Raw genomic sequence first — 23853 nt, 5'->3', positions numbered from 1 at the left:
GCAGAAGCTCTATGTCTGTCACAGCTGTTATATGTCTGCAGAGAGATAGCTACTGTGTCAATGAATTAGCATTTTCTAATAAAAAATTATTTCATTAGAATATTCCCAACTAATTGCACCTGTGAAGATGAAGTAGCTTCTTAGTGTTACAGATAGAGAGTGTATTTACTTACAACATTTGAAATGCAAGTGTACCATGACAGGCTTTAATAGCTTTTGAAACTAGATGAGGACTTCAAGGGTTCTTTGTACACCAGAACAATTTGTTAATTTTTTATGGTGCATTTACCTTCTACACTCGTTTCTTAATAAAATGGCACCAGATTCAAGTTTGTGTCTTTTTTTCTCCCATCTATTTTCCTTAGAAGTGGTTAGATGCATGGAAAACGTAACTTTGCATAACTTTTTCCTACTATTCTGATGTAACTTTACACCCCAATCTCTCCCTGGTAAGATGCACTAAGACAACCAGTATGTTCCCTCCCCGGCTCCTTTGTCCTGTGTGGAAGGAGGCACTCAGGAGAGAGGAAAGCATAACCTCTCCCACTGATGCAGCTGATAGACAGCGGCAGTGTTCTAGGTTTCAAAGGTCAGGGGAATAACATTCAGGTGAGAAAGCCAGTGTGCCTGGAAGAAAGATGAGAGTTGTTTTTCCTAAACAAACTATTTCCACAACTGTCTCTAGAAAGACAGACCCTCTCCCCATGAGGATGCCTATCCCACACACACGAGATGGACAGCTTTTTCAGGAACAAATTTGAGGCAGAAAAGAGTCAACATTTCCCCCTTTAATAAAGAATTCAGCTTTTATTCAACACAATGTAAAAAATATTTTAAACTCCAAATAATCAGCATTAACAAAATGAAACATTTCACACTAAGATATGAACCCTATTTTGCCCATTGCAGTTTTGCATTCCAATGTGCATTTGCCAGCTGATTTGCTTCGTCAGGTGAAGGCACATTGACACCTGATGGTACCAAAACACACTGTTTGATTAGCACTCAGGGATTTTTAGGGCTGGTTATAGGAGAGAAGCAGTTTCACTCTTGTACTGCATATTCGCAACAGCAAAATAAGAGAACATTGGTGTCTAGTGAGCTGCCTTGCAGACAAGTTGGATATGGAAGTTAGATCCACTGGTTCAATTTTCTGCAGTGCAAAGTGACTGTAATTGCAAAGTATGGACACAGATTTTAAAGCCAGACTAAAGGTCCTCTGAAAAGTAAGAGCCTGATACTGCTGTTCTTAGGTAGGCAGAACTCTCATTGCAGACACGGCCCTTATAGATTGAGCAGCATTGAATTCCAGTGGCCAAGGCATTTTTTGTAGCCTGAAATTGAAATGATCATGTTTCCTAGCACTTTAAGAAACAAACATCAGTCATGTTTCAGCCATTTTATTATTCTGCACAATATTTTGACTGTTACACATGCCAGCTATCATTTTAGTCTGTCCTTCCTGATTTACAGATGTGGATTCCCTAATTCAACCCCAAATAAAAGTTGTAAGAAATTCTTAACGTTCCCCCCCTCAAGAAAATTGCACATCATTTTTTAAAATATATGCCATCCTTCTAGAACACTAAACTCCTGAATGGAAAAGGACAGAGTGTTAGGTACCAGAAACCCAATTCCTCAGAGCAATCAATGTTCGTTAGTTCAAATCTAGGTCTTTATACTGCAAAGGGTTTTAAAAAAATAAATAAAATCAGCTCCCAAGAAGAAAAACACCCCAAATTTGGAGTTCATTAAACATTGTTACAACAGTATATTTCTATTAATAAATACAACTAGAAACACCTTAAGACATTAGCCTTAGCAATACAGCTTTAACAAACAACTTTGGAGATGCGGCGTCTAACAGTATAAATGGTTGTGATAGCCAGGACCCCAATCCTACAAAGACTAAGCCAAATGCTTCTTTTTATGCACTGAGAGACCCCTTACAAGAATCAGTGGTACTACTAGGTATGGTGTGTGTGTTACGTTAAGCATTTCTGTAAATCTTTGCAGGCCTGGTGGTGGTGTCTAGCATTCATCACACAAAGACTTTGGATGATGAATGCTAGAAAACTTTGTTTGACTGAAGCCTTTGGAGGTTCCTTTTTGCAAGCAAACACTTTGATTCAGCAAAATAGTTAAGCACATGCTTAACTTTAAATATGTGCCAAGTTTCAGTTCAGTCAGTCGGATTTAAGCACCTGCTTATGTACTTTGCTGAATCAAGGCCAAAATACAGAAACCCACACAACTGTTCTGTGTTCAAAAATGAGGTTAAAATTTGAACAATTCAGAACAGCCCTCAAAGCATAAATATTGAGCTAAAACAAAACACAGAACCTGCAGTTGGTGGACAAAAAAAAATAAAACAAAAAAATAAATGTACCAGTACATTTTTGTAGGGTTATTTTAAGAAGTGGTATTTTGTCCACCAAGTCAAGTATATACAGTACTGTCTTGTTTTGTAAAGCTTAAAGCAAAAGTCAGAACATTCAGAACATTATGGTTGCTTAAAAGTTTTAATAAATACATCTTTTAACAAATATAGAATGTGTCTATTTAATCTTTGCACTCAATCTGTATCAACGCCTCCTTTACAGAAACTCTATTTGTATATGTATTTTGTTAAATATTTATTATTTAACTCTATATGTATTTTGTTACATCTTAGTACGTTCCCTAGAAACATGTTCTCTCTCAGAAGGAGAGAAACTGTCAGATGAACAAAAAACGTTATGTTATGAAAACACAAACAACTGCACTTTCAGGATAACATGTGCCATGACACTTCCTTTGATCCCATATCCCAGATTACTTTTACCACACACACACGTGCATGCATGCAATGAACATGGACCACCGGCCTCTCTGTGAGCAAGTTTTTAGTACTCTGATTAAAGGCCTGATCCTGTACTAAGCTGTCTTCAGGAAGATCCTTATGTCTGCATGCACCCCACTAGTATCTGTGAGGTAGGTGCCTGCATTAAAATTGTTGTGAGGTCAGGGTCAAAGTCAGCCTATTTCTGTTCAACCCTCTAAAATTAATGCTAAAGCTTCCATCACAAGTGAGACAAGATATTATCCTCTGCTACCCCAGGGTGGCCTAGACAAGCAATAAAACAGCAAACATGTAGTTTGTCCACCCAGTTTATAATAGCACTAGAGACCCTTGTAGGAAATGCTGAGCTCTAATAAGCTTCTTTGCTAGTTGAGCCTCCTTCTCAGACAATCCCAATCAAGCAATAATATCTAGCCAGAGGTCAGCAGAGGCACCCAACTTAGTAATTAGGTGTAAGTTCCATTATGTTACACACAAAATGGCTGAATGTTGCCTTTGGGATTCTCCTTTACAGGATTAAGTTAGTGATGCAGTTAAACCATCGTAATATGGTCTGGCTCTGGTATTATTCTGTTGAACAATTTCAGAATACTGAATAGCAGTGAATTGTAACCAGCTGGAAAATTCACATATAGTATTAGGATCTTGCCTTTTAAGAAATGACATAAAGGAAACTTTGATCACTAATGTTTTGTTAACAATACTGGCAGAGTCCATTGCTGGAGTAGCTGAAGAGCTTATTTTCTTCATGCTCTGTTCTCAAATCTCCTTGCTTTCTGATCAAAAATGCAGTTTAAATGTTTAATTGAAATATTCTATCCAAATGAATCCAAAGGCACTTGGTATTTCTTTCTGGCTCAGTTAAGGCATACTTGTAGCAGCTTCTCAAAGCTTGTCTCTTTCCAGTTCATAAAACAGTCAACATGCTGAGGTATTGATGCATGTGCAAAAAATAAGAAAGAACTTCACCAGAAATTCACTAGTTGAATTTCTAAATCGTCTTCTGACAAGAGTACAAAATCCTTCATGAAAACAATCTTTTAAATATTGAATAAGTTATTCTGAAAAGTCTTTGAGGGAAGAGTTCTGATCACTCGCACAGACCTTATTCCAAGTCCAAGATATCATTACTCAGTGTTCTTTAAACCTGTGAAAGCACAGCAAACAAAACAGAAGAGCTTAATAACTTCCAAATACTGTATGCATTCTTTGTTATATACTTTTCTATTCCATGCCTCATCTTCTTATAATTATGGAGGGAGGATTGCACCTTATTTTACTTACACAAGTGTAAAAGGAATTTAGTCCCACTGATTTAGTGAAATTTCTCCAAATGTACATTAGTTTAGACTCAAAATAACCCTTTTTACCCAGAGGTCTTGTGGAATGAAAAAGTATAATTTGCTACTATTAAAAACTCTCCAAGAACTTAGTCTACCAACCTACACTCAAGGGTAAAAAACTGAGATGGGTCCATCTTTTGAAGAAAGCTGTCTAGGAGTCTAATGTTCTCTGCTAGTTTTATAAAATCTGTAGAGAAAAATCATCATGATTAAAAAAAAGGTAGTGGTGTTGCTATTTGGAGGCAAAAAGTAGGTTGGGGATACATGAACATAAGGAATCCATTATTTCTAGACTAAGAGGGAAGCAAGCTAAAAACAAACATAGTAAAATATTTAATGATCATTAAACACCAGTAATACTTACAAGGTATGATCCATTCTACATCCGAGCTCCTTCTGTATAAGACGGACTAAGAACTGCACAAAAATAAACCTGCATTAAAATTCTGCCTAGATGCACCACAGAGTTATGTTTCAGTGTAAAATGCACACTGTCATTCTCTTACATTTTCATTAATATGCTACTGCAGTTTGCACAACTAAAACCCCCATTGTACTTATGGATAATTAGTATATCACTGGACAATGATTTTGCATCATTAATGGCAAGGTGATGCATACAAGCCTGCTGGTACTGTTCAGGCTTAGAACCAACTGATACATTTCAAAACAGAACAGATTTACAAAAATCCTCCTTTTTGACAAAATTGGAAAATGAAAAAGCTAGCTGTTGTTTCCCTGCCACACATATTTTTCTCCCTCATTCCCTCCTCTGCCTCTTCCCAACTTTCTCTGTGGCAAAATGAAAAAAAGAAATTCAGGAAACCAAACCACAAGGTAAGGAAAGAAAACTGAACAAAAACCAAGCCCAAAGATGGCAAAGCCTTTTTAATTAACATGTCAAACAACTTGTTCTTCTTCTTCTAAATCTGGGATGAGAAATCCCTTGGAAATCCTCAGTGAAGTTCCCCATCTGCAGCATGAATCATTTTAAGTGCTGGTATGGTTCACAAAAAACCAGCAGAGGGAGTCCAAGACTTAAATTAAAATGGTAGTGTATCAACAGTGCTCCAAGATCCACATTTCTGGGCATGATTGAGCAAAACTGTTTGGTATGAGAACAGCTTGACTTGTATGACAATTTGCAGAAGTAAAATTTCCAGGTATTTTAGTGTTTTCAGATCCAGGTCCTTTATAGTTTCTGCCTTCTGAACAGTGATTCGTGTGCACAACATGGGCATGCACAGCTACGCTAAGAGCCAAATGCAAACGTCCATGATTTCTGGCTGTTACTCATGTGACCTGGTTATGAGCATGTTTAAAAAAGTGAAATCTGATTTACAAAGATGTGGGAGAACATCAACCACCCAAGTGCTGCAGGACTTCAATGGATTTTGAGGGTCTAACCTACTCATGGGACATTTGGAAAAAGAGTTGCATTTTAACTACAAGGGCTGAAGAGCTTTACTGGCAAAAGAGAGAAAAAACAAACCAGTAAGTATGAACAACAGGATTTATCAGGCTGACAGGGAAATTACCTAGTAGACAGGAGAAATTCCTGCAGCACCAGTAATGGCTCTGTAAACAACTTTTTATAGTGCTTTATAACACACACATTTACTTGACAAAGCACGGCAGTTAGAAAGCAGCAGTTTCATTCTGCCTTAGAAAGTCACATTTATCTCCTCCAGAAGGGCTGGATCTTCCACCTGTCCATGGCATGGGACAGTTAAAAGGGAAGGCAAATCTTTCAGCATACAATAAAAGTATGTTTTAGGTCACAATAGCATATTCATAGGAGCTCTTGTCAGTTATTAACTAGCCTATCCATTTTATTGATTTGATCTCCAGGTCTCAGTGGGACAACTTGATAATGTTCCCAGAGGAGGAACCTGCATTTCCTTGGATGCCACTAAAGTCATTTAACTCTTCCAAGGTATCTGGTTCGGTCATTGAGCAGATCAGACTGGAGGGGCCAGGCTGAATGGAGTGTCTCACACTGCTGAGCCCTTTCAGGAATGCCTTCTATTGAGGGTTCACAAAGGGTTAGTAAGTGAAAATTCACTGGACCTCTGTGTAGTAGGTCAGCATTGTTGCTCCAACACTCTGGCTGAGCAGGAAACGGAGTCATAAAGATAAAACACCTAGGAGCTTTGTGGCAAAACCTGAAACAGAACCTGCAAGTCAAGTTCTGCAGATGTAATATCACTGATTTCAATGGAGCTACATGCCAGCAATTCATTTGTTCCCAGATCTCTTGACACCTTGTTCTGTGCGTTACTGAATGGAAGGCAAAGTAAGGGAAATCAGAGCAGACACTACTCCTCTGATCATCCCATCCACTACACTTTTCTTAAGTCAAATAACTGAAAGAAGTGCTGAAAAAGCAAGGCACAACTGGACAGTGTGTGGTTAGCTCTTGAGAGTTTCCTTACCCCGACAATATGGATGCTGTGGCAATGCAGTAAACATTTGTTACTACCTCAGCAAATTGGCTTTGCTGCTTCAGTGTTACAAGTAACAAAGTAAATCAAAAGAATTCTTCTCTAGATCAAACCGAGAGGTCCTCCCAGATTTATATGTGAATTTTTGCTTGCAATACTGTTCACCAAAACTCCTCCAAAGAACTGTTGCATACACACATCATCCAGAAACCGAAGTGTACTAAAGACAAACTATGCTTTTGAATTAAAATTTAAGAGGATTCTGAAATTGTCATCTTTGCTCCTCAGCTGTAAAAAAATTCTCTGCATTTGAATGGAAACAGTCCTCTGAAATGGAATCAGCAAATGGAATTAAATTGAGGAAATGAGCATTTTCATACAAATAGCTTGATACAAAAGTAATCTAACATAGACAGTGACTCACCAGTAAGGCACATGCATCTGCCACCATAAGCATATAAAATACATTGTTCCAGCCAGAAGGAGAAATGAGACCAGCTAACAGAGGTCCTAGAGCAGCACCTGAAATACAGGATGGATATACTAGCTTGTTAAAACTGATGGGATATAAAAAAGTTACTACCAGATAGTCTACATTTAGGTATTTTATTCATTTTCTGTCCTGGCTTCTCCAGAAAGCAAATCCCATATTGACATTTATTTGTAGGAGGATGCATGAAGGGTAGATAAGTTATTATACAGTATGGCTTCATATTGTTCCTATAACAGGGCAGCAAAAAACTCTCTCAAGACGTGAATAGCTGGCTAGGGTATACAGGTGTCTGCAGACATGCAGGGATGCTGCTCTGATGCACTTTAATTACAAGGCGTCAGAGCAGACTTAATTAATCAAGTCTGTTGGAGTATGCTAATTACTGTGCCTCCAGCAGCCTCCACATCTTGTGTATTCAGCATCCCCGCCTTTCAAAATAGCGGCAGGGTTATTTTAACTAAAGCTTATCAAATGAACTTTAGTTAAAGTGCCCTGCTGCCATTTTGAAGTGGTGGGACACTGAATACATGAGACACTCTTAGAGCCACATTAATCAAAACACTGCCCCCCAACCCTCACAGCAAGTGTAAAGATGCCCTATATGGAAGGATTCCCCACAGCAGGAGGAATTCCCAGGTGGTGCAGGTTCACCAACACCATCCGCACCCAACTATTGCTATAACTAGGGCATTACTGATCTTTCGAGGTTAAGACAGTTCCTTGACAGCTGGCATACACTGGGCCACGGACCAGTCTGTGGCCAGGTCTGCCCCATATTTGGGGCAGCGTAAAGAATGCTTAAGGCTACCTTTGCACAGCTCCCCACTCGCAAAGCTGGAGTGGGCAAGGTGGAAAGAATCCAGCTTGACACACAGTCCACGTGAATCTTGCAGCCTGGTTGCTTTAGGAAAAGCCTCTTTTTACTTGTATAGCCTGAACATTTCTGATCCCCATGTCACTGGGACAAGTGCTGGGTTCCATAATTCCAGTGGTGTAGTCCCTTTTCAGAGCTGATCCACCCCGTTATACAGCTCCTAGGTCTTTTGGTTAACCTCTGCGGTCAGTGTAACCTCCTACAGTCAAGGCCAATAGCTTCAGAACACCGACTTACCTACAGAACCAGTTCCATCGATGATAGCTGTCACTGTGGACAGGGCCCTTGCATTCCCTTTCAGACTTTTGTGGGTGCCCTGCAGTGACAAACAATCAGTATGTAACCATTTACACCTGCTTTATGCTTCTGTTCTTACAATGACAAAGTAAACATTAGCATTTACTTCAGGAAGCAGCCTTACATAAATAGGGCAAGACCTTTTTATCATTGGTTACACCACCCCTATGACCCATCTCTACTGTTTATACTCTCCTCATTTATCTTAAGCACATTCCTTATTATAAATAACTGTCTGTGCTGCTTACACATGGTGCATGCAGAACAGAAAGCATGTCTCACTGGTGATTTGCTCAGAAGGTACAAGGTTATTGCAGCCATTGTTCCCCTGGTCAAGAAGACACTGTGGAACAGAAAAAAAGTCACAAGCTGGACATGCAACACTATACAAAGCTACAGCATTGGAATAATTTAAAAAGCCCATTTAGAGGATTACAGAGCCAAAGGCACTAAGAGGAAGTGGTTGTAAAGGCCACTTTATATCCTCTATTACTAAATAAGCATTGCAAAGTGAGGCTAACAATGACAGGAATAATTTTATAACAAGGCACAAATGGAACCTGGATGGTTCAGATGGCTGGTAATAGGACAGGGACCTTTTCGTTTCCAGGGGACCATGTATAATTCTGTTTAGGTTACCAATGGCCTGAAGTCTCATTCATATCAGAAGGCTGTTTGGCAATATATGGGAAAATCAATTCAGTCCAGCTGCTGGACCAGTGGTATCCACATCACCAGATGCTGCATCCTAGTTAATAGCCTCTTTGCAATGACTGACAACTGAATGGATATGAAGGGTAAACTTCCTTCTCAAGCTTAAAGATGGTGCATTTAGAACAAATCACCAAACAGCCCAGGGGTAGATTTTAAGTTCTGCTGCCTTTCCTGTACATACAGCACTATATACAGTCAGCATATTTCAAAACCATAATTTGTACTTATCATAAAAAAGCAACATTGAAGACAAGATACCAGGGTGAGGTTTTCATGGAGGATTTATTACGTCTCAGCCTGTGAGACCTTGTGTGGTATATGCAATAGGAATGGTGGGGCATAAGCTGACTTGGATAAAGTACAAGGGTGGATGGAGGCAGATACAAGGGTTGGAGCCAGGCATGGTGCTCCAAACCCTGGGATGAACACCACAAGCTCATTTTGCACCCTCTCTCCCTTATTCTCAAGGGTGCAATTAAAATAGGTAAGCCATGGGTGGGGCATGTGCTTTTCTCATTCATGCTGGGTGGTGACCTCCCAGATCCACTCTTTGGTTTCTGCTACTAGGCCAGGCTAATCTGCAGGCCAGGGCCACTCATGAGCATTAATATAGGATGGAGTTTACTGATGCTCCCTGTCCTGTACATTACTCCTTGCCTTCTACTTAAGTACATGCTGACACTGTGGAGGATCAATCCCTCACTGCTTATTTATTAGTCTTCCTAGCAGTGATTCTCAACCAGTGTGATGCAGCATGAGTGCCATGAGATCTGTTTAAGGGTCCCATGCACCATTAGTATAGTTAGGTGTGCAAATGCTTGCATACAATTCACGAGATGAACCCAAGGATTTCAATAGAAACTCACAGTTTAAAACATTCTGACCTGTTGCGTTCCTGAGCTCTTTGCAACAGAAGAACTGCTCTATTTTTTTTTTTGCAGTAAAAAAAAAAAAAAAAAATGGAACAAAAGCTAAGACCTGGCATTTTCCAAGGTGTGTCTTAAGTCTAACAAGGTTGGAAACCACTGCTTCATAGAAACCAGGTTTCCCCACTTCATGCAGGCACATGAATGGAGCTGCCGGCTAGCCATGAAACAAAGAGCAAACTCACCAAGTCAGCCGAGACTGCAGTTGTGATCAGTGCATAGGGGCCATTCACTAGGGCTCCGCTGATGAGTAGCATGACTGTTGGGAGTCAGGGAAAGAATACTGAATAAACCTGAGTGTTCTGGAAATCAGTGCTAACTATGGCAATGTGTGAGGATTTAAACTCGGAGCACTCAGTGTAAATTATATTTACTGAAGGAATATACAGTAATTATGAGATTATGACTAATAGCATGTACAATTCTGATTCAGAATCTTTAAGAAGGCTTCCAAGAAACCAAGGGTAAAGTTGTCCACCTAGTAATGGATAGATTTAAGTACAAAGAGGGGACTTCTCCAAGCACAGCTATAAAAAAAGATTCTTGCCCATCCCCAAACCCTCATTTGTTACAGAAGGTAAGCAAGGAGCATCCCTGGATCTGCTGGTGTAGTGCTTAACAAAATGGATCCCTAACACTTTGCAAGGGCTTTGGGTACCTTGGCTACAAAAGTACAACTCCTCCGCCAGCACTGACACTTCAACACCTTTTTTTGTAATTCATAGGAGACCTCCAACAAATTCTGTATAGTTAAGCAGAAGCAAGGCAGGGTGCCACCTTAGAGACTAACTTATTCAGAGAGGCATGAGCTTTCATAGGCAACTACCTACTTTGCCAGATTCTATGATTTTATGTATATTTAAGCTATGTTCTGAATTGGGTCCCTTTTAAAAGACACGAGTGGCGTATGGTATGACGTAGAAGGGTCTATTTAACCATCTCTGACATTTGGCAAAAGGAACTGTGCCAAGTATTAGGTGTTCACTAAAGGGTGTCCACCATGCCCCCTTTCACTCATTTCCCAACTACACCATTTCCCAACTACACCAGGGACAACAAAAAGTCCTTCTTCAGATATGTGGAAGGCGAAAAAAGAATAAAGATAGCATTGGGCCCCTGGATCAAATGGGGCAGCTGACATCTGACACTCAAGAAAAGGCCAATCTCCTAAATGACTTTTTCACATCAGGTTTTCACCCTCCCAAGGGGATCACACTGTCAGAAAGGACATGAACCAGCCTGGGAGTGGGGGGGCGGGCCCAAAATTGATGTGGATCAGGTGAAGGAACACCTCGAGAATCTGGACATTCACAAGTTCGTGGGCCCTGACAGAATGCACCTGAGAGTCAAGGAGCTGGCACATATCGTTGCCTTGGTGAGGCTGCAGCTGAAGTACTGCATCCAGTTTTGGGCCCCCCACTTCAAGAGGGATGTGAAAAAGCTTGAGAGAGTCCAGGGGAGAGTCACTTGTATGATTCAAGGCCTGGAGGGCAGGCCGTACAAGGAGGTTGAGGGATTTGGGACTCTTCGGTCTGGAAAAGAGAAGGCTCAGGGGGGACTTGGTGGCAGCCTACAATTACATAAGAGGGGTACATCAGGACCTGGGAGAACAGCTGTTCACCAGAGCCAAGTTTACTGCAGGTTTTTTTCCCCTGTGGCCTCCCATGGAAGTACTGAAATGCTTTCACCTAACCTTTCTCTGGGTGGCTTACGTCTATTAAAACTAAGAAACATATTCAACTGACTTAAATGCAAGCTGCAAGTAATCAGCACCTCTCAAAAACCAGGTCATTATCATCTACCTCAGAAATACCAGTCTGGATGGAATTTAAGTAAAAAAGATAAATTGAATTAAGAACAGGCAAAAAATAATTTAACTACTCACCTATGGTGGCCTCGAGGCCCATTTTACTGACTGCAGAGAACATGTACAACTGTAGTGGGTATGAAAGAGCAAACATCGGCAGTTAGAACAGCAGATTCGGGCTTGACTGATCTTTTACTTTTCCTAACACGAATCAGGAGTAACTTCAATGATGCTGAACAATAGGCAGTTGCGACTCCTTTAGTCTTCACAGAACTGCAGGTTTTCATAAGACACTTCAAAATCACACCAAGAAAGCCAGTTGTCTGTTATGCAAAGTTATTAGGTTTGTTATTCTAGCTGCTTCATTTTCCCATGCATCCCCTATCATATAAAACTCTCAAAGACAAGAGATAGCTATTGTGATCAACTGTTTTACCCAGTCAGGTTGCTCACCAGCATAAGACAGAATACTGCTGATATTCATACCATTCAGTCTATGCTAAAAAGCATGCACTGTCTGTCTGCAGTAGACAGCTTTCAAACATTAGCTCAGGGATTGTAATGATTTGGTGGTTGTTTTAAATAAAATAAAATAAAAGAAGGTAAACTGCCAGGCACTGTCTGATTAAGAGCTGCAAAACTGAATAATAGGAGTTCAGTAAAAAGACAGTTGAAAGTGATAATTTTTCATAGAGTCCTGAAATAGACATTATACCATTTTTTAAAGTTAAAGCCTTCCCAACCCTCTGTATTTGCTCTTTCTGGAGTGACTTTTTTAGAAGCTCTTGAGAACAGGAGCTTTTAGTGGAAATGCTGACAAAACTAAACCACAGCGGCACAAAAGAAGACAGGAGTATAATAAAGAGGACATCTCTTACCGCGGGTGCGGCTAGGAATAACATCATGCCACAGGTCGAAGCCCTTTTTTCCAATCTATCTGAAATTATGCCTGCCAAAATTCCACCTGAGAGAGAGACATTACAGTGCAAGAATTTTATGCACCAAACTTGAACAAAGCTTATGAACTACTTGCCTACAATCAGGGCAAATCGTTTAAAAGTAGACTTACACACCAATGGAGTAGAGGAATGAAGACACAGTTCATATGAGTAGCACCCTTAATATTATCTACGCCAAAATTAATCACGTATTTTAGCTTCATTGCTCTTTTTTTGTTTTTTTTTTATTCTGAGACCTTCTAAACAGCCACAAGGATTTAAAGGGAGGAAGCATCTAGATGTCACTATATTGATAGTCATGGATGAGGATTATACTTTACTGTGGCATCAGGAACCCATCTGTATCCAATCATCCCCTTGTAATGCACAAATAATAAAGGCCTCCACCTCCTCTAAAGGAGGTATATATCAGGTCTCACACCAGAATTCTCCATATCCCATCCAATTTCAAATGCAAGATCCAGAGTGTATCCCACTATGTATGTTAAGCTACAAACCACTTGCTAAGTTATATCAGAAGTTGCCTAGTGTCAGCTTTCAGTTTAATACTGGATACAGGCTTGACTATCTAGAAGGGAGCAGAGCAGGGATTCAGTCTTCTCTTATTGCCTTGCTCACCTCTTCCCCCCACAGCCCCTCTGCCATTTATCTGAAACCATCTATTGACTTTTTGTTTATGCATATTAGATGTTCTCTTGGAAACGGACCCTCTTTATGCCATGTGTGTACCTAACACTGTGGGGCCCTCATCCATGACTAGAGCACTTAGGTGTTACTGCAATGCAGAAAGATGGGTTAATTTGTTTCTGATCCAAAACAAAATAAAAAACTCAGGAAATGGCAGCCTGTGTCAAGGGAAGAAGAGACCCAGGGCTCAATGTCCTGAGCACCATGTCCCCCAGATACAAATGCTTTTGAAGAGCTCTCTCCTATTTCATTTGGCCCCATCATTACTGTAATAATTACTCCATCACTGATTCCCTTTTACTGTCATTCTTCTATGTTTCCAGATCATCCAACTCTACTGCCCTCAACACCCTACCCCTTTCCTTCCAAAGGAAACCTAAGCCCAAGCATATTTCCTGGCTGTATTTGCCCTGCTCATCCATAATGTACCTTGTCCAGCTCTACAATTATTTCTGAGGCTTTGATTTGCACCTTAGCAAGTTCCATGCTTAAACTACTAGACAAAAATCACTTTCCTTTCTTGAGTGCCATCCATGTGGATTTTCAGTTGTGTGTGTTGGGGGTGGGGGCGTAAAACTTGACCTATGGAGAACCCGAGAGGTGAGGAATAGTGCAGGTGAAATTCCAGGCCAGGCTGGAGCCATGGCTGCTAAACCTTGCCATCACATGAACAGCATGATGGAGCCACTGGCCTGCTCCAGCAACCATAATAACCAATAACTCTGGCTCCAGCCACACCTCCTCAGTTCACCCCTGTTGTTGTCTTCTGCTGAACTGGCAGAGGTCCCTTAGGTGACAGGTTAGAAGTGCAGAGGAAACCCAAAGGCCAAACTACCTGAGCATCTTCAAAGTGGAACTGAATGGAAGCCCTCACTCCACTGACTTGTACCACCCTTACACTGATTCAGAAGGTCCTTAGCAAGAAATACAAACATACCATATTTTTTCACATACAACATTTTTTCTCCCTTGGAAAAAACCAGCTGCTGGAAACTGAGTGCACAGAATATGCAAGAAATACAGTAAGAGCAGTTTGTGTCTTACCAGGCAAAAGCAAAAGAATCTGCATGCACCTCACAGGGCACAGAACAACGAACAGGCTCCATCACTGCAGCTACGCTGTAATTTACTGCAAGAAAGAACTTTTTTCTTCATTCTGCCTGCATACTTTATTCTGGGACATATTGTATGTGAGAAAATACAGCAGCAGAGTATTATAGTAAAGGAATCTTTAATTTATCATCATCTCCTCAAACTCTAGATTTTAAACACAAAGGCCTGAAGCTGACAACAACACTTTTTAGAGGTTAAAGGGAAAACCTAGTCTCTGCACCTTTCCAACTGTGGAAGGCCTCCAGTAGCAGAACTGGCATCATTTTAATAAGCAAGCGCAAGCATAGGATAGCTGTCTGCAGAGGAAGAAATGAGGTGACAAAAAGGACAGGAGAGGGCTATGGGGCTGCACCAGAGCAGTGTAAGGGCCGGTCTACAGCATGTCCTGGATGCTGTCAGGGGCACCCATTTTGGAACACGCCCTATCCACAAGCTCCCATGTGTATGTGCCAAATCCAAAAATGCAGTGGTGAAGCACTACATTTATATATATATTACACACACAAAATATTATATTGTTACACTAATCAGAAACACTATTTTAAAACATTAGCCTGTGAGAGTGTATGTATGTGTGTGCATGTGCACACACGTCACTTCATTTCCAGGTTTTTTGCATGCGAGTGGGAATGAGTGGGCAAGTAACGATGCTCAAAAGTAGCTCTCCCCGAGATTACCAGGGACATGGTACAGACACCCCAGGACACTTGGACCTTACAATCTTCCTTGTACAGGACTCACTCAAGAGGCTGTGGATTCATTTCTCCAGCCCACATACTCAGGCTGGGGAGGTAGCAAATGGATTTTGCTCTGAGGGTCCAATCCTATTTAGATTCATATTTTGCCATTATTTTTCAGTGGACCAAGACCAAAGCCTGATTTCACAGTGAAAAAGTAAAATCTAGTAGCTGTGTCCTACACGTTGTCTTAGATGAGTCAGATTTAAAAAAAAAATCAAAAGTTAAACTTACCAAAGATTCCCCCCACATCAAACAGTGTGGAAAGATCTCCAGCTCTTTTGGCATCAAGGTGCTCTAAGAAGAAAAGCAGAATACAGCTGATCAAAACTGTTGTTCTCACTGTATTCAAAGGGACAGATAAATCCCACTATACAGACAGCTGTTGTACCAGTATAACATCAGCTGGGTGTTATTTTTTTATTTCAACCAGTACCACCATATCAGTCATATTATTGTATCACTGATAGTTATACTAGGACAAAGGGATCTTTTATTGCTACTGGTATATTACCACTGCAGCTGTGCTTGGTATGTTTGGTAGTCAGTCACTTATATGTTCTGATCCAACTCCCACTGAAGGCAAAGGGAGTATTTCCATTGTCCTCACTGGGAATCAGGTTTTCTTTGCTAAGCCAAATTAATGTACTCCTTAAAAATATTGATTGAAAAGAGACATTAAATTTTTGATTGAAAATTATCAACACATAACACTCCAAAAGCCAGACACTTGCAGTAAGGAGTCTAGCTGTATCTCTCTGCAAGTACACACATTACATGGCTTTTTCTTCCACATCACCACTCACTTATAAAAGACTACTACATCAATTTTTTTGTTATAAATTGTAATACTGTATCTAATGTAATCTGAACTGACTGCTTTCACAAAGTCCATTACCACAGAAGTATTTGTAACATGGAGGACAGGCTATGCCTCTTGGAGGCATTCCAACTGATCCTCTGTTGGTAGCTGCTGGTGGTATAAATAGTGGTTCTCAACCTTTTTCCTTCTGGGACCCATTTGCAAAGATCCATGGCCTGTCCTGACCCACAGACCCTGCTGGTACCTGACCCCCAGTCCCGTGCTTCCCAGGGCCATGCTGGTGTCCCTCACTCCTGACTCGCAGCCCTGTCCCACCCAACCCTGCTGGAGCAGACCCCAGTTGCCCCCTTCCCACTTGGGCTGGAGAGTGGTGAATGTGGCGGCATCTGGGCTCATGTGGGCAGCAGTGAAGTGAGTCCGGCCCTGGCATGGGCTGGAAGGAGGAGGAGGAGAGGCCTGTGCCACCCACACCTGCCTTGGGCTAGGCCAGCCAGGTATAGCCCTTCCTGCCCCCTGAGCAGCATCTCCCGACTGCCCTGGCCCTGCAAGCATGGGCACTGGCCCCAGTGCTGCCAGCCTGGCCATGCAGCTCTCCCCTATCCCCTTCCCCGCACTGGAAGGAGCAGGCGCCTTCCCTCCGCTCCTCTACCATGCCACAGAGTGCAACCCTTTAAAATATTCTTGCAACCCACTTTTGGGTCATGATCCACAGGCTGAGAAACACTGGTATAAATGATATTCACAGCCTCTTTATGTGGCAGCAGATTTTAAAAGCCATAAGATAGGACCTGGAAAATAAACTTCTTGGGCAAGAAGCACTCTTAATATTGCTCAGCAAGCAAATGAACAATAAAGCAGCATCCCTCAGTCTTTGGGCTGCTTCAGGATTCATAGATTGCAGAGTCGGAAGGGACCACAATGGATCATCGTGTCTGACCCCCTGCATCTGGCAGGAAAGAGGACCGAGGTCAGATGACCTCAGCCAGGGGATATAAAAGCATTATTTTATATGCATTATTATTACAGTGTTTTTTTAATGGAATATCCTGACTTAGAGCCAAAACCACATCACTAAGACTTGAAACTTTCAGGGATAAACTATATTTATATTTTTGTAGTGGTTATTTCATATCACTTGGTACATGTCACTGGGTACATCTGCACAAGACGCTACGCCACCATAGCGATGAGCTACAGTGACATAGCCCATTGCTACAGCAATGTAGTGTCGACAGGCACGAGCCGTGATGCTGCCACTACTATACCAGTGGTTACTGTGCAGTCATTTAGTACTTGCTTTACTTACTTGTAAACTAAAAACAAGTTCTAGATGACTGCACAGTAACTGCTGGTACTGCACAGTCTTGGCACTGCACAGGTCTTTTCCAATCCGATCCTACTACACACTACCTTGTTGCTACTGCACAGTAATGGCAGCATCAAGGTTTGTGCCTGCTGATGCTATGTCGCTGTAGTGACAAGCTATGTTGCTGCAGCTCATCGCTATGGTGGCTTAGCATCTTGTATAGACATGCCCAGTGACATGTACCAAGTGATATGAAATAACCACTGCAAAAATATGAATATAGCTTATCCCTGGAAGCTACAAATCTTACGTGATGTAGCTTTGTCTCTGAGTGTCAAAATATTTCATTAAAAAATACTGTAGTACTAGGTGACTGCACAGTAACAACGTGGCCACTGAGGTATATAATTAATGTGCCCGCTGAGGTGTACACTTAACTGCAGTCTTTAAATTGTCCTGCTGCATTAGCAACCCTGGCAATATGTTTATTCTTATTTAATCAAGTTCACCAAATTGAAGAACAATTTTTAACCAAACATTTGTTTCCTTTACATTGATACTTACCTACATTTGTGATATAGAGGGGAAGCCAGAAAAGGAAAGTGTAACTGACCAATTTAGCAAATAACAAACACAAGGAAAATTCTATCACTCCCTACAAGAAGAAACAGAAGCAAGGTTAGTACCTAAACAGTCATTGTTGATTTTCTTGGTTTATATGCTAAACAACAGAGTAGAAAATCTCTAAGTAGCATCTTAAACCTCTCTCAGCAATTCCTTAGGGGATTCTTGCTCTAGGAGCACGAAACTTATGCTCAAAGCAGACTGCAGTATTCTGCTTGTGTATCTTTCTTTCTCAGTAACTCTCTGAAATTAACCACAGAGAGAATGTTAATAGCAAAAGACAGTGTTCATAACCGCTTTGGAGAGCCCCCAATTTTATTCATACATCTTCCTGGATCTTCCTGGATATACCAAGATAGGCATTTGTATTGCAGTAGCTTAAGGGTGTCCCCACATTTACCTAAACAGCCAGTATGCTACATGGTCTCACATGGGGTCAGCAAAGCCAAAATGAGACAAATTTAGGTTTCAGCTTCCCCAAAGTCCCATAATGTTAATATCAGAGATTTTGGTTAAGTGTGGTCTCTAGATAAAAATCAGTGACTCCATAACCCCTTACAAATCAGAGGATTATTTTACCCCATTCCACCTACTGATAAGTATGTGTAAGATTTAGTTATTACTGTACAGATGATGTGAATTTTACCACTAAATAACCTATTCCAGTTTCTTCTCCCTGCACTGTTTGCCCTTCTCTGACTGTGGTATGATATTTCTGATTCATCCTTGGAGATTTTTAAGATCTGGCAAGACAAAGCCTTGGCTGGGATGATATTGTTGGGGATGGTCCTGCTTTGAGCAGGGTGTTAGATTAGATGTCCTCCTGAGGTCCCTTCCAGCCCTCATTTTCCATGATTCTATGAGATTTCACTAGTCTGCCACAGTGTTACTCCCACAGGGATCATTATGTGCTGTTGGATTAACACACATACCGATACATACTTTGCTCCATCCAACATACTATTCTTTTTCACAAGTTAGTGCCAAATGAAGTATATGAGAGGTATCAAGACTCAAGGAGTCAGTAGCAGCAGATTTTAGGCATTTTTAACCTATTATCTAAAGATCAAAATCTCTCCCCCACATTCACACCGACCCCAAATCATCTCTACTAGGACTTCATTTGAATTTGTGTGGGCTCAGAGAGATTGCCCCTAAATTGAAATAAACTTCACTTCCTTCTTTTCAGACTGCTGTGTAAAAAAATTGAGCTGCATGACACTTCTCAATGTAAACCATAAAAGAACACTTTAAAATTAAGATTTTTTGAAAATGACAATTATCATAATGCATGAGACTACTTTGGGCGAAGCCACCTTCTGAAGAGACAATGCCACTTTTGGCAATAGTCCAAATTATATTGTGCTGTAGCAAAGCACAATCCAACTCATTTTGGAGAGCAGTGGTTTGCTTGGACCAGGACTGAATACAACCCACTGCTTTTATGAGAACTGTCAAAAGGCAACTTGGAAGGTGTTTCATTCATATTTTAGCTACTATAAAATTAGAAGTGAAATTGTTGAACTTGTAGTTTGAATGCCTCATACCCTTACTGGGCCAGGTTCCTCATCCAAACTACATCTCCCATGATACACCATGGTCCTAGGACTCCACTGATGTGCTGTGACAGGTCAGTCAGATAGGAGACTACAGTGGATCACACAAGACATAATTCATCTTTGGAGGCCTGGCCCATAGAAGAGCATGAAAGCACAAGGAATGCTTGAGTTACAAGTCACTGAGGCCTGACAGCAGGCAGATGCAGAAACAACTCAAAAATATTCTGATTTTGCTTAATAAACTGCCATACACACCTTCAGGTGGAACCAGTCGCCATTAAAAACATTTTGTTTAGGGTTTTTCATCAAAAAGAAAAAAAAAAAGACTTTTATGACAGAAGTTAGTTATTTTCATAAGGACAAGTTTAATTCCTGTGGAAGCTACATTTTCAGTTGCAAACACATTTTAGCAGAAAATTCTTCATCAGCTCTAATTAGAATTAGTCTCTTACCCTAGATTTCATGGAGAAAAGGGGCATTCTGTGCCTGTTAGAAAATAGGCTCCAAGCACTTCATTTTTCCCCGAGTTGCTGCTTCTACCCCACACCTGTCCCTGACAACTCACAGTTCATTACCTGACCTGTCACTTATCTTCCGTCACATGTTGATACAGCTCCACACAATTAATAATGTCAACAAACTTCTGTGCCAATTCTGTACTGTGCAAGTGCATGTTTTACAAGTTAAAATCACCCAGGAGCAAGTTTAACTTGCATGTTGGTTTTTCTGGCTGTATGAAAATTATAAGCTATAATCAATGTATTTTTGCAGCGTTCACCTTGAAGCCAAAGGTATTCCCTTTTTGTATTCACTCCACCTCTGATAACAACTCCCACTTCATCAGACCAAAACACTAGGATGCTCAACATTCAGACAATCTTAAGACACCTAAATAGCATACCAGTTTCTAGAAAGGAAAATCAGTCTCATCCATTCTCCATTTCAAAAAAATGAATTCTGTAAGCCAAAAGCCAAATCTCTGTGGAATAAGAATAATTCCTGTACTTACAGGTATTCGCAAGGCACCAAGGAAGCTTATAGGTGATGTTCCATTTCTATTTTCTTCACTGACTGGCATGTTAATGTTCAGTGACATTGCACAGTTTTCATTGTCAGAAAGTAACTGCTGCATCTCTGGAGCCTGCAATTTCCCCCATTATCACCACACCCAAAAGACAAAAATTAACATGCATGTTTTAAACCACCAAGGTATTAGAGTGTCTTCATTTTTACTTGTACAGGAGACAATATCTGGATTTTGAAATCCCTTCTATTTGGAGGGTTATGTGATATTGTCAGTAACCATTATTGTTTAAGGCTGCTTCTACTTATGAAATCAAGTCACTGCCTGTATTGCAAGTTTATTTCAAGCAAAACAGTTACACATCAGCATTTACCCTGTATAGAACTGTAAATTCCAATCTATTTCACTTATAATTCAAAGGTGCAAACCAAATTTGAAGGCTGGGGGGGTTGAACTACTGCAACTGACAACTTCTCGCAGTACTTGTGCATCATATTGTACGTTATCTGGATTCCATGTACATGTTAAACTTGTTTTTCAGAATTTTTGTTCCTTGCATCTTCAAATTCAACAGTATAAAGGAGGCCTGTATAAAGTGTACCTAGTTTTAAGAGTCTCACAAGTTAATTTTGTTTCTCATCTCATTTTCAATAATTCTTCATGCAGTTTCACCTTTGAGTGAGCAGAACTTAAAACCTTTGTTGAAGAACTAGATTCTAATTGCTTTCCTTACACTGAGCAGTACATGGCTCTGCACTCCACTGACTTTGGCAAGACTACTTAAAAAGTAAAAGGCTACTTAGCATGAGCAGGACATTCCAGTCTAGCTTTGGGGATGTGAAGTCACTGATTTAATCTAGAGACCATATTTCACTAAAATCTCTGGTGTTAACATGGGACTTTGGGGAAGCTGAAACCCGAATTCAAATTTCAGGACTCACATCTATTTCTGAAGACAGAAGTGTTGATTTTAAAACTGTCAGTGGATATCAGTACTACTTTGCCAAACGGTAAAAATAAAATATAGGATTGGTTGCTGTTGCAACTTACAGTTCTACCAGCAACTTTGGAATTACAAGGGAAAGATTCTGATTAACATTAAAACAAAGCGAGATGGAAGCAGATATTACAGATGAACACATTTGGATATTTTATCAAATGATTTTTAAGTCTTCTCAACAGTCAACAGTTAGATGACAACACTTAATTCAGCTTTAATTTTGAGTAACCATAACTCCTTTGATGCTTCATAATTATTTTGACATTTGCAATTCAAACCAGCAATCCCAACCACAAATTAAAACCAAAAACAGGTCACACCTCTCCCAGCTTTATGTGGGCAAACTTCCCATTGATTTCAGTGTGAGTTTTGCTTGACTGAAGATAAAGGAAAACCCCCCAGGATTTTTAAACACAATAAGCCCAACTGGAATGGGCTGAGTAAATGCTGCTCATTTCTCAAACAATAATTTTAAATACATAAAAGCATAGAGATTAGAATTTTGAAGTGGAATTACCAGCACACACATAAATAGCTTATTTCAGAAATTCATGTTGGAGATATTCATCAATAATATGGGATTAACTGCTGGACGTGGCTGGATGAAGAAAAAAGCAATTTGGCCTTGACAGGGATAATGCTGTTTAGCTTTGTCCTCTTGTCAGAAGCAGTAACTAGACATATGGTACACTTCTGAGCTATGGGGAAGGATTCATTATTGCTCAATTCCATATAATTTAAGAAGCCAACCTGACATGACAGGCAACACAGGGAGGTATTCAGGTCATGCACCTAGAATACAGCTTGCTTTCAATCATCACTTACGCTCAGTACTTGCTTTCTTTTTATAGCATGTAGAATGGTCAGCTAAGAATCAGAAAGAGCTGCCAGTCTGCCATGCTAGAAATAGGCCAGTTCAAAACTGCTGAACATCTGCTGTTTGTACAGGCACAAAAGTTAAACAATGATAATCAGCTCAGCATAGCTAAAAGATGCCCACTGTAAAAATAAGCAATCACACTCAATTCTCCTTTAACAGGAACAAGATTACCACTTCTTGGTCAGAGGGGAAAGTGTGGGGTCATAAAAGCAAGAGCAGTGGATACCATTATGCCTTGCTATTTCCTTGTATTCCAGACAAGTACAGCCCAGGGAAGAGGTATGCTATCTGATAAGGTATGGCAGCGAGGGCTCCCACGCTACCTTGTCAGCACACCTCTCATGCTCACAAAGAAGTCCCTCTCAGGGTAGGCGGATAAAGTCTCTGCCAATTCGGCTGATTTAATCTCTCTGCAGAGACTGAACAGTAAGGGTAATTAGTGAAAGTTGTAACTAGTGCTTTAACAGCAATTTACAGCCAGGAAGTTGGAAGTTTTATTTAGGTTTTTTGTGCTCAGGAATTGTCTAAACCCCATGCCCAAGAACAAACAAACAAAAAAACCCACCAAAACCCCCCCAGCCACTGACACACACGTTTTCATCCATTGTTTAAAAAACATTCACTGAATAGTGCTGGCAAATCATTTCTGGGCCGCAGATTGTATTCAAGTAGTTTATTGTGGACATTGAATAAATCTAGGTGAGTGGTTTGGTTAGTTTGACTGAACACAAAGATAATGGAGGACAGCTGGTCAAAATTTGGTGTGGAAAGTTTTAATTACTACACACTCAGTTTTGTCATAAAAGATTTCAAAGTGTGCACTGCAAGGAGTGATGCAACAAAAGTGTTAGATTCAAACCAACATTTGTAAATGATTTTTTTTTAACTTAAAATGGAATTCCTGTGAATAAACTCCAACTGTTTAAAATTCAATTCCTTCCCTTGGCTAGTCCTTCAAATGAATTCACTTGCCACATAAATAGCAGGGTGAACACAATGGAAGTACACGAGCTTGGACTTTGTTTTGCAAGAAATGGAGACTGAACCCCCCACTATTTCAAACACACTGCATCATCACCCTTCTACTTACAAAGCTGCTTGAAGCCAGCTCAAGTTTAACAGTTTTTTGAACATACAAAAAAAGTAGTTAACCCAGTCCAAAGCAAGTATCACTGTGTAAACACTGTGGATTTCAGGGCTCACTTTCTGATGGTCAGTTGGCAAATGCTGTGTCCTAATTTGGTAAACTATGCTCATTCCAACTAGCAGACATTCAGTTTACATGCTATGGTCCTACCCATATCCCTTCAGCTAATATCCAGCATTACCTCTGGACAGGTTCAGGTATAGCGTGATTCACTATGCCAACATAAATCCCATCTGCTGCTCAGTAAGGGTCTG

At 40.5% G+C, this 23853-nt stretch overlaps 1 protein-coding gene across 4 annotated transcripts in view; it reads right to left on the bottom strand.

Moving 5' to 3' along the window:
- Positions 1 to 773: 773 nt before the first annotated feature.
- The window catches only part of SLC37A1 (solute carrier family 37 member 1), a 64642-nt gene continuing 41562 nt past the window's right edge, over positions 774 to 23853 (bottom strand). For 3 of the 4 annotated variants that reach the window (XR_002090137.2, XR_002090136.2, XR_009459090.1), the window contains exons 11-21: positions 20558 to 20689; positions 17930 to 18020; positions 15471 to 15533; positions 12619 to 12704; positions 11819 to 11867; positions 10119 to 10192; positions 8234 to 8312; positions 7054 to 7151; positions 4550 to 4602; positions 4285 to 4372; positions 774 to 3989 (exon numbers count right to left, since the gene is read on the bottom strand). Coding sequence is in view for 1 of the 4 variants with exons in the window: in XM_006258346.4 (XP_006258408.2) it covers positions 3974 to 3989; positions 4550 to 4602; positions 7054 to 7151; positions 8234 to 8312; positions 10119 to 10192; positions 11819 to 11867; positions 12619 to 12704; positions 15471 to 15533; positions 17930 to 18020; positions 20558 to 20689 (741 nt within the window). In the remaining 3 variants the exon portion in view is untranslated. The remainder of the gene's footprint in view (positions 3990 to 4284; positions 4373 to 4549; positions 4603 to 7053; positions 7152 to 8233; positions 8313 to 10118; positions 10193 to 11818; positions 11868 to 12618; positions 12705 to 15470; positions 15534 to 17929; positions 18021 to 20557; positions 20690 to 23853) is intronic. The other variant, XM_006258346.4, reaches the window with a different exon arrangement.

This window comes from Alligator mississippiensis, chromosome 1 (assembly GCF_030867095.1).
Source record: "Alligator mississippiensis isolate rAllMis1 chromosome 1, rAllMis1, whole genome shotgun sequence".
Taxonomy (NCBI): Eukaryota; Metazoa; Chordata; order Crocodylia; family Alligatoridae; genus Alligator; species Alligator mississippiensis.
Note: the sequence above shows the minus strand (reverse complement) of the source record. Positions and strands in the feature narration are given on the sequence as shown.